This window comes from Anneissia japonica, unplaced genomic scaffold (assembly GCF_011630105.1).
Source record: "Anneissia japonica isolate Jap-2015-1 unplaced genomic scaffold, ASM1163010v1 scaffold2737_len523936_cov211, whole genome shotgun sequence".
Classification (NCBI taxonomy): domain Eukaryota; kingdom Metazoa; phylum Echinodermata; class Crinoidea; order Comatulida; family Comatulidae; genus Anneissia; species Anneissia japonica.
In genome coordinates this window covers 308,661-326,117 of record NW_022735439.1, presented here as the reverse complement: position 1 = coordinate 326,117, position 17,457 = coordinate 308,661, and the positions used below count along the sequence as shown (strand labels likewise).

At 33.1% G+C, this 17,457-nt stretch overlaps 1 protein-coding gene across 1 annotated transcript in view; it reads right to left on the bottom strand.

Annotated features, from left to right (window-relative positions):
• Positions 1-5,159: 5,159 nt before the first annotated feature.
• The window catches only part of LOC117116611 (plasma membrane calcium-transporting ATPase 1-like), a 42,571-nt gene continuing 30,273 nt past the window's right edge, over positions 5,160-17,457 (bottom strand). The window contains exons 5-16 of the mRNA XM_033260683.1: positions 15,636-15,758; positions 15,437-15,511; positions 14,252-14,581; positions 13,379-13,581; positions 12,391-12,675; positions 11,123-11,361; positions 9,820-10,051; positions 9,168-9,347; positions 8,159-8,434; positions 7,262-7,433; positions 6,070-6,290; positions 5,160-5,390 (exon numbers count right to left, since the gene is read on the bottom strand). Coding sequence (XP_033116574.1) covers positions 5,160-5,390; positions 6,070-6,290; positions 7,262-7,433; positions 8,159-8,434; positions 9,168-9,347; positions 9,820-10,051; positions 11,123-11,361; positions 12,391-12,675; positions 13,379-13,581; positions 14,252-14,581; positions 15,437-15,511; positions 15,636-15,758 — 2,567 coding nt within the window. The remainder of the gene's footprint in view (positions 5,391-6,069; positions 6,291-7,261; positions 7,434-8,158; positions 8,435-9,167; positions 9,348-9,819; positions 10,052-11,122; positions 11,362-12,390; positions 12,676-13,378; positions 13,582-14,251; positions 14,582-15,436; positions 15,512-15,635; positions 15,759-17,457) is intronic.

Sequence of the window (17,457 nt, the reverse complement as noted above, 5' to 3'; positions counted from 1 at the left end):
CATATATATATATATATATATATATATATATATATATATATTTATCATATTTGTCCTTTTTTTAAATTAAATTATTAATTTGAACACATTATAAGCGAAAAGTAAGATTCTCTGAAATCAAGGCACACAAGTAAACATGACCCATATGATGACACCATCCACGCTAAAAAAATATATAGTAATGATGCACTTTGGCCTTGATATATCTTGTGCGTTATCATTGGTTCCTCAGTTTTTCATGTTGATTTGCTCTGGTATTTTAATGTTATCAATTTCAAAATATTTCTCCTGTTCTTACAGGCTTTTAATCTGCGTTAATATTTTTTATTCTTGTATTGGAACCAAATAAATTCAACTGAACTGTTTGATAGATAGATTTAAAAAGAATTCTATAACGCCGGTTAAAACGAAAGTTCTCACTAGCGCTTTACAATATATTACACACTAAAGAGCAAAAATACAATAATAATAATAATAACAATAATAATAATAATAAAACAATAACAATAAAAATATTAAAAATAATAATCAAACAAGAAAAAGAAAAAAATAAATAATAATGATAAGAAAAGCAACCAACAACAAATCAAATAACAATCAAATAATAATCAAATAAAGAGAATTAATAATAATAATAATAATAATAATAATAATAATAAAAACGTAAAGATCGTAGAAGTCAAGCAGAAACTAAGGAGGAAAAGCAAGGGGAAAGAGAAAAGATTTGAGGCGAGACTTAAAAAGGTGAAAGTCCGAAATGGATCTAGCAGCAGGCGGGAGTGTTTAGGTGCAAGATAAGAAAATGAGCGTTTGCCGGGTTTGACATGCTTGAAACGAGGAAGAACAAGAAAAGGAGCAGTGGATTGACGGGTAATGCGAGTGGAATAAGTAAGGGTGATGTTAGAGACAAGATAGTCAGTGGCAAAACCGATTGGAGTGATGCGAGAACAGACTTTGGTACCAGTAACCATACGACATAGTTACCAACCGTCTCGCATCGTGCGGGACGGTCCCGCATTTCAAAGTGATTTTGGTTGAAACACGCATTTTGCAAAAACAATGCGTGATCATAAATTTGTCACGCATTTAGCACAGGTTTATGCGTGATAACGAATTACAGTATCACGAATTCAGAGGAAAATGTAGAAAAATATAAAAGCGGTCATGCAGTAACTTGATTCATTTGCAGTATTTACGTGAATACTTAATTCACTGACGCGTTACTAAATATTGATCAGTAGGCCTATGCCTATTAATTTTTTGTTTGTCTAAGTAATGAAATATTTGTGTACATAGTTCGGGTGCTCAAATTAAACGTAATGTACGTTAAAAATCAAATTGCACGAGGCTTTATCAAAATATTTTTTGTTTATGTAGGCCTATCCAGTATTGTCAACAAACACTACCTGAAATTTGTTATAAAACATCCTAAAAAATTGCCGGCGCCCCCAAAAAATAGCATGGGCAATTTGCTATAGAGCACATAAATTCACGTTATCTTGCGAGTTAGCTCCCCCTCCCTTTAATTGATCATCGATCCCCATCACTTCACCTTCGCTCCCCCTATTCAGCACCCCCCACTTCAAGACTCCTAAATACGACCTGTGTGTGGAGCCACGCATTTTAAACCTCTCAAGTTGGTAACTATAATACGAGCAGTAGAGTTGAGTAGTTTTTGAATGGGTCGGCTGTGCAAGACAGGCAGGGCATGGAGTAGTGAATTGCAAAAGTCCAATTTGGAAGTTATTAAAGCATGAACAAGAAAAATAACAGCAGTCTGAGAAAGGAAAGGATGTATTGGAACCAAATAAATTCAACTGAATTGTTGAGAAAGTTAATGGATCACAAAACGTTGTGCGAGTGCAAAATCCTTTTAACAATGGGATCACTGAAAACATTATGATAACTCTTTATTTTATATTCCACAGAATAACAAGCATTGGGCAGGATGGAGTTTAAAAACTCACCTTACATCATGTCCAACCAGCTATTTAAAAATCATGTTACATTATCATTATTTACACATTAACATCTCCAAGCAAACTAAAATAAATATAAAAATACAATATGAATTTAATTATTAAATACATTTGGAATTTTATGGACAAGACTGGCTTACAATGGAAATGTAGATAGGAAGATCACCAGAATCACTTAAGATCTGTATCCTAGCAACTGTAGCCTAATAGATAGTACTCATATTTAAGACTTGAAAATTTAGAAACACCCTATCATAGCAACCACATCCTACTAGTCATATTATCAAATTCAAAGGTGATGTTATTATTGTCCATGTTTTTATCACCATGAGCAACACAACTGTCACAAAAACAAAACAATGATGTGACCAAAACATAATTGCAATGCATGCCAAAGCTTTTCCTAAAAAGAATGTTTTTTATTCAAAAAATGTAATTTATATTTATCTATTATTTTAGTTGGTATGGCCATACTTCACTTATTTATTTAACTGAATATATTCAAATAATAAACATATTTTTAACAGGAAAAATAAACAATAAATACAATTATGTGATATAAAAACATGAAGATGTGAAGTTGTTATCAGTGGCTACAGCTGTAGGAATACACATGGAGATTCAGATACCAATGAGGTAAAATGGAATTTGAAAATAAACTGTACAGTATCATAGAAACCATTATCATAGCAACCACACCATAGCAACCATACCTTAGCAACCATCAATCTTCTTATCAACAAACAATATCTACCAAAATTCCACAATGGCACACAAACTTTATACAGAATTATAAATTATCATAACCATGATATTTACATTAAATTGTACGTATTTGCACACATATTTTTCCTTAATCAATTTCACTTCATAAAACAATCAGTATCATTTTTGGTATCCTTTTCAAATAATGTTTATATAAATGGCTTTTAAAAAATCGTTATATTTAATAATAAAAATTTTCAATAAGCTAAAGTTTTCAAAGAACATTTAAAGTCATTTTGTTTCAGCACATAATATTATCCAATGACTGTTTATTTTTTCAAGCACATGATCAAATTTATCCAATCACTTTTCATGATTCATTTCTTAACTAAATAAAATAGCTTAATAGCTGGTTTTTCTGAATTATTTATGAAAATGGCTACAAATACTACTACTCCGTAGATTTTTGTTATATATATATATATATACATATATTTATATACATATATATTTCTAAATGAAAACATTTCTAAACTTCTTGATATACCACATTATGAAACAATTTATATTAACAAAGAACACAATGAGGTTTAAGTCTCTATGCTTAATATTAGCATGAAACCATTCATGCATATTTGGTGTACATTTAACATAAATATGTACATATATAAAACAATGAAAGGTATGATTCTACATACTATGTAAACCTTAGAAAACAACAGTGCTGTTAACCTCTGTCCAGACTATCAAATTTTATTTGACAAAAAACATGTGATATGCCTAAATATGGTCATGATGACATCACATCATGACCATATATAGGCACATCATGACTAAATATGGGCATATAATACAGCAGTTTTTTTTGTCAAAGAAAATTTGATAATCAAGACAGAGCTTAATGGGCAGTAACATAAACAATGAGGCAAGGAAGCATAAATAATATGAGGCTAGCACAGCCAACACATTACATTTCATTTTCAAAATTGCTCAAGCAAATTTTACCATCACAAAATAATGCTAAGATTTTGGTTTCTTTGGGCACATAAATATCTTTGCGTCTGTGTAATTTTCTGTTACACTTTTATAGAATGGTGCATAATTACACAACATATGAATTATCCCGATACCTCAACAATTTTGACTGGAAAACTGGTGGAGATATTCTAGGTTGAAAAAAGAGCTGTGAAAAGGTGATAACTGCTTAATGTTCCATGATTATACAGCCCAAACGAACGAAAATCAATTAGGTTATGTATTATATAAACAAGGAAATTCCAACAATTTCTTTAATATAAACAAAATAGTTTTCTATACCTCCTACTTCCTCCTACTGTATATGCTCCGAACAAGATGTCTTTTAGAAAAACAAGAAATTATGTATTTTTTAGGTGAAATCAACGCAATATACTTTGAAAAAAATTGCTATAAAATATGATTGACAAGTTTGCAGCATATTTGAAATACAGTTTTCTGTGGCGAACATCACAAACAAGTACATAACTTTCTTCACACGGTATTTTAGGAGTACCTAAAATTGCTTGAAACAGTAGCTAATTCCGGAATGTTTCTACTGTGCAGTGCTTTAAAACCCTGTAAATTAAATAACACGGTTAAAGTCCAATAAGAACACTGTTTATGTGTGCTGTTTACACATATTGAGTATTGCACCATTCTTATAATCCCTATTTCCTATCAAGTTTTATGCAAAATAAAGGTTGTAAAACGATTATTACTCAAACTTAGGCTAATATTAACAGGTGGGAAAAAACCTGTGTGTTTATACAAACAGGCTAACATAAAATATACAAGCATGTCTGTACGTAACTGAAGAACATTAGGATGTAAACTTTAACCCAAAATTGTCTTTGGTTACACAATAGAGTATATGAAAATAAAAAGCATCAACATAAATAAAATGAGACTCAATATGTATATTTTTTCTACTTTAGTTTGATTCTACTTAAAGTGGCAGTTATGAATATTCTGTCAATGATGTAGTGAAGGCCCACTAGTAAAAAAAAACATTACAAATTCTCTTTGCAAAAGGCTTTCAATGGTATGCACTGCATTAGAAATACTTCAATTCAATTTATTCGTCATCAAACTATTTTTTTTAGTGTTCATTAGGCCCACATTTGGATGTTAAATTATATCATAGTGAAAAAAAATTATGAATAAATCTTGATCACAATACCCAGATACTGAGACTCCAAGCAATTAATCATGTGACTGACTCGTATTACTCCTGGATTATATCATGTTACTCCTTCATGGAACTGAATGATGTGACTTCCAGGAATAAATCATGGCTCCAAGTATTGGGTCAAGTGACTTCCAGGTATAATCATATGACTCCACCTAGGATTGGATGATGCAACTGTTTTGGACTGATATTCTGGACTGTAACTTACGACGTACAATATTGTCTCATGCAGTATTCACAAACAAACAGAAAAGAAATTTACAATTCACTCAAACGTGAGCTTCGACTTCAGGCCCTTCTGGTTTTGTAGTAAACCTAACCCTCGTTTGCCGGCCATTTCCGTTGTATTCTGTTATTTTTGTCTTGGTTGAAATTGGTATCAAGATGAGTATCTGGTGAAACAGTAAGGTTGATAAAGCTATTGCAAAACACCACAACCACTCAGATATATGAAGAGAAGTGGTGTTGAATGGGCCTTGGAATAATTCTACAAATACAACCTGCGAAACGGAAAATAAAAAAACTGTTTATAATCTAACAAATAGAGCAGAGTTGGGATTGGGTCAAACCACCTTTATTCTTTTTAATAAGGTTAGTCTCCCAGATTTGATGGATGGACTACCTTAGTTATATACTGTACGAACAGATTTATGTTTTGCCATTGTATAATGAGGTATAATCATATTTCCATTTTCTTTGTATGGATGGATGGATCTATTCGGTGTAAATACCAAGGATAACCCACAAAAGTCTAAAGAAGACTTATATCCTGTGAGGTCTCCTTCTGGTGGAGATTGGGCAGTACACCAGGAGACAATCTGCTACTCTTTTCCCAGTAATGTACTGCGTACTTTAACATGCACATGGGCCATAATACACATGGGACCAACGGTTTAAACATCTCATCTGAAAGACGGTGCGCTAGAGTAACTTGCATTTCAGCCCTCCAGCTGAAACACAAGGACAGCAGCGATGGGAATTGAACTGGGGACCTAGAGATCTCCACGGTTCAGCACACACACAGTGGCTACCACCAGTTTAGCTAACTGAGCTAAGCTGTTCCCTATTAATCTATTAATTAGTTGTCCTATAATATAGCTAATAAATAAACAAAATCACAAAATAAGTTAGTAAATTAATAAAAAACAAACCACTAAAATTCTTGTGTATTTATCCTACCTGTAAAGCAATTGATATAATTAAAAACAAAATCCATTTGATTTGGTTTCCTTGCATCTCAGATGTGACATTTTTTTCAGCATAAACCTTTCTTGTGTTAACAGCATTGAACACCGTTATAAGAACAGTCACATTAAATAATAGCGTCATGTGTACAGATGGAGCAGACCGCACCCCTGACATCCTTCCACTTTCAACGTCAAACAACATCTCCTTATCACCTGTTATTAAATTGGAAGAACAAACAAAATTATTATTATTATTATTATTATCTTTATTATTATTATTAATTTTTTATTCCATTTAGTGAAAAAACAGTCGTATGTCATCAAAAGGTTTCCTATTCTCAACATATTATTCTTTTATAAAATGTGGCAAAGACAAGCTAAACCAGTCACTCGTCCCAAATGGCCATAAATGGAGATAATGGCCAAAACATGCTGGAATGTCAATATGTTTGAAATCTATTAATACAGGTTTGCAACGAGTGATTCGTTTGGCTTGTCTTTGCCACAAATACAATATTTAATAAAAATCCAATGAATGAGCTTTAGCTTGGTGGTGAAAATGCTTGCCTCCCAATCCCAGGGTTTTGGTTCAAATCCTGACAAGCTCATAATAAGATTTAGTGTCAATAAATTTATCAAGACAAGCATATTACAAGATGCTCTCTACATTGTAATCCCATTTTCTATGCTTGGCGCATGCTTCTAAATTTATAAAATAAAAAATAAATATATATAGAGAGTAACTTCATTGGATTTGGATCTAGATAACTAATCAGTAAAATTCCTTTTGGACCATCACACTGGTTGGGCCATATTCACAGTCTCTCAGGTTGCCATGAAAGTGAATAATAATATATAAATAAAACCTACTAAAACACACAAAAAAGCATCCTACAATAACCAAACAAAAAAACAGTGGCTAGTCAAGACAATCAAGAGATAGGAGAAGCATTGAAACAACTCCATTTGCCAGCAATTTGATACCCATTTGAGGGTTTGCTAGCTCACAACACACAGGAGCTCTAGTAGCAATGGCAACTGACATTAAAGAAGCTATATATATATATATTTTTAATAGTGAACTTTCATACATCTTTCATACACACATAGCTCTGACATAAATATTATTAATATTCACTCACCAAGAAAAAAAATGATTAATATAACCACAAGCTGGTAGATACCATGTCCAATTATATAGCGTAGCTTGATGCGAGACAGAAGTGGTTTATACCAGCCAAGGGATGTACGTTGCATTGCTATTTTACTTGGTGTCTCTACCATCAAAATGACAATCACGGCACAATTGACGATGAAATACAACCACAGCAGATGGCTGGACTTGAACGGCATTCCCTAAACAAACAAAAAAGCAAGATTTCTATCATCACAATCCTATGCGCAATTCCGTAGTGTTTCTTGGAGCTTACACTCTCTGGAAACTGAAGCAGTGTTGACATCAACTAGTAGAATCCCAGGTATCCTAACTTGGATGAAGCCCCTTCCAGGAGATGTTTAAGTGAGTTTTCTTAACACATCTAATAAGATTTTGCTGTGCATGGGGATACACATCTGCACTGACTTACGGGACACAATTGACTATAGAATACTGGGCTAGGCTAGGCTAGGCTAGTAAAAACATGCAAGTATCGTCAATTTGCGGATTCTTGTTTGATCGCGGGAGCGGGGGAGACTTCCCGAATTCCAGGAGACTCAGGCAATCGCGGAAGACTTAAAACCCCTGGAATTCTGTTACGTAAAGCAACAAATCCTTTGACTTGTGAAATATTTTAAAACAAACTAAGAATAAATGTTGCAACAAATATAATAATTCTACAATATTTTAGATTAGACAGGATTTCAGAAAAACTAAGAAATGTGGGTTTGACAGTATGTTATATAAATTATGGCACTGCAAGCAAGTTCCTGAATATGTGTGTACATATACCATAAATCCAGATTAATAATATCTTAATTTTGACTAAATATACATATTTAATGCCCTATATATCCTCCTCAAATCAATGCAGACAATTTATCAACAAATCCACATTATTATTCAGATCAACTTACTGTTGTACATGCTGCACATATGGAAACTGCCAACACCAGCGAGAAGGCAAATGAGAGCTGATATTGCAGGTATTTTGCAGCTGAATCCCAAATATGTCGCCCCCACTTGACAGCTTGCTTGATGCTATGGAAGCTGTCGTCTTGCAGAATGATGTCTGCTGCCCCCTTGGCATCCAGTGTTGCTGTAGTACCCTGGGGAAAAACCCAGTGACACACGTCACAATGCACTCCTTATCATCAAAGTGCGCTCTAGATAACACTTTCAGTCTCTGCATAACATTATACTGAAGCAAAATATGAGAAAAAGTCAATGACAAAAAGCAATTTGATAACAGTATGTTGACAACATTACATTTTGTCAGTGTCAAATCAATACAGTAACATTATGTCTGAGTCTGGAATTCAACAGGGAGCATGTTACATCATTTTTGATGACATGGTTAATAATAAATGCTGTGATCCACTTCAACTGATTAATTTTGTTAATATTATTTTGGTGGACCTATATTCATCCTGTTATTGAAAAAAAAAATAACATCCCGACTTTTCCATTCTACAATTTGCTAAGCAAAGTGTGTAAACTAATGAAACACAATGTAAACTAATACAATGTCGCCTTTTGTATCAATTTTTAATATAATTTGAAGGTAGAAATCAATTTAGTGATTTGAAAGAACAGAATTGTATAAACGATCAAATTTGATTTTTGTTACTTATTATATATTATCCCATCAATTTGTACCATCAAACAAATTCTATTTGAGGTACACTACATAATATTGAGAGCTGTAGCAAATAGTGGCTAACACTCCAACAATTTTAGGTGTGTTCTAATTATATAATGTTGTATGTTAATACATGGAAATTGAATAATTAAAATATGAACATATTAAGTCTTATATTTTATTGCAGAATATGAATTAGTTACAACATTTGGTTGGAAGTAAAATAGTTTAAATGTTCCAAACATCCATTTCCACCCTCCCACTGGCACACCTGAAGGGCAAATTTCTCTACCTGGCCTCTTGAACGTGATAAACTTTGATTAAAATCACGGCTGTCCATCGCCAAGTCATCCTTTTTTGGGTCGAAGACACTTGTTTCCACGGCAACATCATATGCAGCATTCATGTCGTCACCTGTCAGCATGCGAATAGTAATGCCTCCAGCTTGGCAAGATTCAACAGCAGATTTAGACTGAAAAACATAATTATATCAGTAATGAAAATCATCAACAGACCAACATAATGTCTTGTATCTGAACGCTATCTTTTCGGATATAATTATGATATCATAAAACAGACTTTAGCTTTGAACTCATTTAATTTTTCATGATAAAATAATAATAGCAACATTTCTTAGACTTTGCCAATACATAATGATAATCACAGACAGATTCAAGATTGAAGGGAAATACCTGCCAGGCAGCCACCTGTCCAAAATAAAAAAAATGCAGAACAAAAAAAAACTACCCTCCAAGATTTAGCCTGGGAGTGCCCTTTCCGGCCATCAAGAAGTTCCGTAGGCATAAAATTTTGTACCTCAGACGCAGCTATGGAGGGGCTGAAGTGATATGGCCCCTCCATCTGTAAAATTGACATTGTGGGCCCTCTATTTTGAATTCTTGGATCTGCCAGAGTTAATAACAAATTATGCAACTTCTACTTACATTAGTCCTTATGGGGTTGGACATGGCTATAACAGATATAAATGTCAAATGAGCTACGTTGTCATATTTAGAAGAATATTTCATGTTTGGTTTGTGAGGGAAATCTCTGAATGCCAGGCACACCATGCGTAGTCCTGGTAATGACATCTCTTTGAATTCTGCTTTGAGCTGTTCTCGCATCTCGTTTGTCAACTCTTTTGATTGGCCGTCAGCATCTAAAATATAAGAGCAACTGGAAAACGAAATACAAAAGTTACTGCATGGTTACAATTTGTCATTTTGTGGATGAGAAACAAATAAAAACAAGTCATTACAATTTACAATTAAACAACATATACACAAATTTAGTAACACCATGCAAATAAATGAAAAATTATAAGCACAAAAAAAGGAGAGTCAAAGGAACGCCATTATTCCTGACAGATACAGTCGTAGTCGTAAAAAGTTACAGTGGATCAACCACTGCATCTGGAAAAATGTAGAGTGTGCATATGCTCTCAACATTTATCTAAAAGGTTTTGCATTTTTTCAAAAAAAGTTAATATTAAGATCAACATTATTAACAAAAAAGCAAAATTTGTAATTAATGAAATATTGGTTATTATTATGAAACATTATATTAGGGTGTATCTTCGTTATACTTGGTTATTGCACTTAGTAATTAAATGCTTATGATGCACAGATCAACATTTACAACAAAAATATTTCTAATTAATAAATTCGCAATTTTTAATAATCCCATCCCAAAAATACACATTTTAGCAAATTGAGGATGTATTTTGAGATGTATCTGACTTGAACAAAATAATGCATTTAAGATGAATTAAAGTAGGTGGTTTTGCTAATCAATTTTATAAATCTAGCCCCAGGTGATGCAGTGAGGGAATCAATCACGAAACACCTGGTGTCTTGAGTGTAGTCACATTCACCTATCAGGAATGGACTCTACCAAGTCAAAGATTAATGAGATGTACTAGTCCAACAAATTGTGACACAGCGTATAAATTTAAGGCTAAAAATGGTTATATTGCCCACTGCAAGCGACCTTTGAATAAAATCCAATACATCTCTCCACTGCTTCATATGTAATGCACTTTATCAAAACACGCTGATATACTGTAAGTACTGTATTTCAGTTTACAAATTTTCTGCTTCATTAAATTCTTGATAATTTTTCTCCATTTCTGTATGTCTTTCATAAAAGCTGCTATTAAGCATAAAGCATAATCCAAGTTTTTCTGTGCAAAGCTGTTCAATTAAAGGGAGATTACTTGGAACAAAATGTACGAAAGAAATAGCTAACCTGTTGAAAATAATCTCCACGGCCCCTTTAACGTGCAGCCGCCAGATTGGTTCTGCATTTGCATTTTCAGTTTCGATGAATGTTCCCATAAATTTACTATTTGAATCAAATGTGTATGTTTGGTCAACTTTTTCTTCCGGCCATTTATTGCGTATGGTCCTGTAACAGATCTCACCGATAAAATGTAGCAGAGCGCAGTCAGTCTGATCCCCAACTTGGTGTAGCTTGCTCCCAATTTGCTACAAAAACAATTTGAGATATTTTTACATTGCAAATAACTAATAATGCATTAAAACTGTAATTATATAAAATTTTGTTTTTATGTGTTTATTGTTGTTTTACCATTATGGATGTACAGTAAAACTTGTTAAGTCGATCTTATTTTACATGCCAAATTGTTGTGTTTTCCATTAATTAAAGATCTGTAAGTCGCTTTTTATCTAAGTCAAACAATTTTTCAATGCCACTTTAGATTCGATTTTGGCAAGTTCAACTTTAATAGTTTCTTCAATATGTAACATTCAATCTGAATTATCTTTATTAGCATAAGCAACCATGTTTATATAGTGGTAATTGAATATTTATGTATGTACATAAATAAATAAAATAATAATAAATATAAACATAGTTTATAAACATTGTTGAATAAGTATCCACATTCTTTATTTTTCAAGTGCCATACATGATACACGCTTCAGCAGTCAAGAGCTTCCAATACTGGCGATCTGGCGATTAGGACAATTAAATATACAGAATAGCACTTTAAGACTAATAACATATGTTACCATGAATATGGTTCACCACTACTGTGGGATTTTTCTAGGGTTGTAAAGCAGTGGTGACAGCTCTTGTTTATCAAGTGTTCAATTAATCAATATTGGAATCACTTTTGAGACAGTGGTACATGAATATTCAGTGCCTCCAAGTTAACAATAAAAACATCAGAAATATAAAACTACAAATATAAAATTAAACATAAGAGTTTACAACAAAATGTACTTGTTCATGTTTATTCGGTGTATCCAAATGAACAAAACACAATACAAATTGACAAATACAAAAATAAAACTAAACTAATAAGTTGGTAAAATTTCATTGGCAGTGTTGTTCTTTTAATTGTTTATTGAGCAAAAGACACTATCAAAATAAAAAAAAAACTGTTATTTCATGAAGATGACCGAAAAAAAAAGAACATAAATAGTGATATTATTAAGTATCCCACACATAATTAGAATAACTATCTACTTCAGAAACACACTTGTACTTACATATATTTGAGTAGCATATTCACTATTGATGGCAATTCCTTCTTGCAAAAGTTTTATAATTTTTGTATTAATTCTTCCTAGATATCTGTTGACAAATGGACCGAGAGTTTCCGACATGCTCCGTCGCTTCTCAAAATCGTGCATTCTCTCAGCAATGTAGCATTTCTTCACCTCCATATTACTTTGGGTTAGAACACCAGTCTTGTTGCTACAGATACATGTGATGTTACCCATCAGCTCACACGCATCCTGATTGCGAAACAATAAATTGTCCTCCAACATACCCTGTAAATGTACATAGAGTAATTATACTTTCTTTATTGCTTACTATGAGCAGAGACAACACACAATGGCTGAATGTTGTATCAGTTCCATGATGATAACACCCACACCCCAGAGACTGCTGGTCAATAGATCTATAGTTATTGCTGTTAAACTGGTAGTAAGGCAATGTGTGTGCACTCAACCATTAAGATTTGCTGGCTCCTGGTTCACTACCGTCCAGTAGTGTCTACAGAAATTTACCAGTGAAATGTAACAAGGTAGTCAAAACCAAAGGGTTGCTTAGCGCGTCCAGTCTGGTTCCATACTAAAACTCTAGTTGGTTGAAGGTAGAGATGTTTTGGTTTAAGATAGTGAAAAATGTGCATTTTGGATTGGGGAGACATTAGCAGGTGCCAGAAAATTAATAAGGTTATTACTAGTTTCTCTATCCAACTGAACCACTACAAACTCCACCCTTTGACCTTGTAGAAAATTGGTAGACCCCTGTTAAGCAATCCTGGTACTGCCACTGTAGCAAAGGTGGAATGGCAATTTGTAGTGCAGATGAAGAGCACAGTTTTTATGTGCTTGTACTTGCAGCATGTCCAAGATATATTGTGATGTTGGCTATGTAATGCCATGTACTATTAAAGACCAGTATTGTAGTATCAAACTCAATTAACTATTACAATCTCAAAATAAATAAACAAATAATTATACGAACCTTTAATGAATATGCTATGGCTCTCTTTACAATTAACAGTTGGTTTCTTGGTCGGATAAATATATACAACATTAAAGATATGATTGCAAATTCCACATAGTCCTTTAAGTAAGACCAAGTCCAGTGAAGATCCAAGCGGACAAAAATTTCGATAGTAAAGCGAATTATAAACAGCAAGAGACAAAAAACCACTACAGATACACCTGAAAAATATGAAAAACCAACAATGAATCACTACAATAATAATAGTTATACCATAGTAATAATAAGAGTAATGAAAATAACAATAACTACAACAAAAATTGTCAGGTATGCAGTAGTTTTTGTCTAATAAAGATCTATGGTGGATATGTGGGCCACTCTTACCACTAGGTTATTTAAAATAATATAAAATAAATCATCTTTTGCTAAATCAAGTTAGCTTTGAGGCCCAAAGCCTGATGATGAACAGTTGAAAGCCAGACAGACTGTAACACATTTGCCTTTAAGGCTGAAACATTTACAGCCGGTCAACAATGCAAGCTAATGTAGACGTAAGAGAACAGCATGACACTTGAACTCACAACCATGATGTTGAAAACCTGAATGGGAAATGCTATGCTAACCTTTAACCTCCGCCTGCATATAATCATATCTGCCCCAGAAGGTGCTGTATACCTAGTCATGCTGCAGCACATTTCACAGAGACCAATACATTAACTGCCTTAACATCCATACCAGGAATTTATACATAAGGAAGGAGAGACAAGTGTAAAAATATGCCTTTACAAAATGCACAGCAAGGAAGTTGAACCTTGACCTAAAGGTTGATAGCCCCTACCATACCTGCTATGCTAATAAGTCCAACACAAAATTAATAAACAATCCACTCACCTAAATATTTGGTTATGTTTGTAATTTTCTTGAGTTTTGAGGTAAGGACCGCTTTATTGCGAGTATCTTCTTGCGGTAGTAGTGAATCCTGATTGTTGATGACGTCCCCTCTACTGTCGAGGGAATCGAGGACGCCGTTACTTCGGTCAGAATCCACATGATCCGGAGAGTTATCATTTGTGCCAACCTCTTCTTCTATGGTTGTTTGCTGCGTTTTCCTTCTACGCTTTCGGAATCGTCGTCGCCCCTCATCTTCTTCTGTATTCTGCCGACCGTAGTTCCTGGAGATACTACGTACCACAATTCGTGGGATTCCAACTGATTTAGCATCTGTTAAAAATGTTAGTCATACCAGTTTAGTCATGTATTTACTTGAAACATTAAAAAACAATTCTTAATAAAAAAGATGAATCATATCTAATTTGGACCCATTCCAAGCGTCACATATTGTGTAGAAAGACTGTATCATCAACTTTATTATGAATCATACAAACATAAGTAAGTATGAGGAGCAAACTGGTTAACTTATCCAATGCAGCTTTAGCAACATAAATAATCAAAGACTCACCAAAAAAACCAATAAATGAATGATTTAAAAATAACAAAAAAAAAACAAAAAAAAAAAAACATTAATAATAATAATGTTAAAATGATATTGATGATATTAATAACCAGGTAACCAGGCCTGGAAAATAATATTTTTGTGCTTCCGACCATGAAAATTATCTTGATCAAATGCCTCCAGCACCAAATGTTATCTTTACATTATTATAGCTAAACATTAGCACATTTAGCAATCTACAGTACTTTTACCTTTTAACCGCAATATTGATAATGGTATTAGAGAATATGGTTTAATATTTATACTCATCTGATCTGATAAACATCTGTAGAAAGATTTTCCCATTTTATTTTAAATTTCAATGCAAGAAAAAGTTTGTCTATAACAGCACAATATTTCCAAATACTACTAGGGAGTGTGTTCAGCTGTGACTGAAACACAATACTTAGCTCGTGTATGGACACGCTAGGAAGATTTCCAAATATTTCTATGAATTTATGTAGGACCAAAATGCGAATAAGAATTATTTGGCCAATTTCAGGTATTTACTTTTCTTGTATTTTTGTTATGTGTGTGTGACTATAAATAAATTTAAATCAAACAACAATATGAATTTAACTGACCTTCATAATCCCCAACAGTGTTCTTTCCAACGACTGTCACAACAAGTTTTGTACTTCCCTTCCTTACAACAGATCCTAGTGTCCAATTAAATGTTAATAACAATTATTTTACAACAGAACAAATAATGATTATCATCTGTAGTAATTTGTAAACACATTACAACAATTTGTTAGATGTTATTGCAGTGATTTAACTTACCTGCATACAAGAATGGATCGTTCTCTTTCTTCTTCATTTTGACTCCTGATTTTAAAGGGGCAGTTTCATCAACCTCTAAGTTCTTTGCAGTTATTATAATACCATCAGCAGGAACCACATCACCTTTAAAAAAATTACATTGAATTTAGTTTATAAAGTACCATAAATTGACAAATAACAAGTAGATGTGTTTGTTGCTAGGAAAGGCTAGGCCAGATGGCAACACTATTTGAGCACCTGTGAGTCATGTACTGTACCTGCTAACCACTGCTTGTCGGTGGTCTCAAATTGCAGGTAAACGGTGCGATAGTGTTGGTTCCTCTGCGTTAGTCTGTTTCAGTATTTTTTTAGCTTGGTTAGTTCAGTTGCCTTGTAGAATAGATTTTGTTTTTTTTTGTTTTTGTTTTTTCTGTACAGCGCACAGAGACCATGTATTATGAGCTATAAAACATTTTATATTAGAATTATAAAGTACCATAAATTACAAACACATAGAAAATTACAATAAAAAAAAAACATTTTATACTAGGATAGAGTATAACATGAAATAATGTTTAAATAAAAAAAAAATCCCAACATTAAGAAAAATTCTTTAAACCATTTTCAAGAAAGTGACATGTCCATCAAAGCTGATCATTTGCAGCTATTATATAAAAAAAATATTAACATATTTTTTTTTTTTGAATATACATTTTTCAACATTGATCCTAAACGATACTCAACAAATTATTATGTTAACTTTTTGAAGTACTCAACTTATTATTACATTTTTTAGCATGGCTTGATGATTACATATTATGGTATCTTTATTCAAATTGTTTGTACATAAAACAGTATCTTGTAGAAATAAATCTGAATTACAAAACTGAGTTGTTAAATATTAATGACAAGAAATCACAGATACATCACATCAAAGCAGCAGTGATAGCAGTTTATAGAGAATTTGATTATTCTCTCTGGGCAAGCCGCTAACCTGTCTTTTTGAATTTCATGTTTGTGTTTTGTATTCTGTATAACATGCCGAATTTATAATAAATAAATAAATAAATAAGTGATTAAAATGTGAATTAAGGTATAATAATAATAATAATGGTAAAAATTGCACCAAAAACATCACAAAGAGGGAGCCAAGCCTGAAAAATTTAAATTGCAGCCTCAAGACAATGATGAGCCTGAATTGGAAACGGCATCCTGCAGTGTTCAGCTATAAATGTAGGCGTGATCAAATGGAGTTAAGAAGTTTGGTTGTAGGTGGGAGCAAACTATTACTGAACCTTTTGGTTTTACATTTATAATTTTGATAGCTGCATGGCGTAGAGGCATATGGTGAGCATGTCTAAGTCGGAACCATGGTTTGAAACGATCTGTTTGGGTGCATTTGCTGGCAAATTTGGTACATAGCTGGACCCTGCGGAAGGCAAGGGTCTCCAATCTGAGCTCAGACAGTGCAAGATCATAGGTTTCATATTTACCCACCATGCATTTACATGCCCGTTTTTGAACACGCTCGATAAGGGATTGTAAATTTGTTAAGCCAAAATGCAACACAAGCGCAGCATATTCACTATTGTAAAGTACTAAAATTTGCAGTAATTTATACTGTAATTACATTTCTATCAATTACAAAGTATGTCAACGATGTACCTCACAGGAAAAATGGCTCATTGTAGTGAGGAAGGGACTGACTGGTGGTATACACACTAGAATCGCCTGTTTTTTAAATGTAAATTGTAATAAGTAACCGATATTTATGGAGGTAATGTTATTGTAATGGTGTCAACAAGTGCTATTATATGTTTGTTTACAATTCAAATGGTTTTTT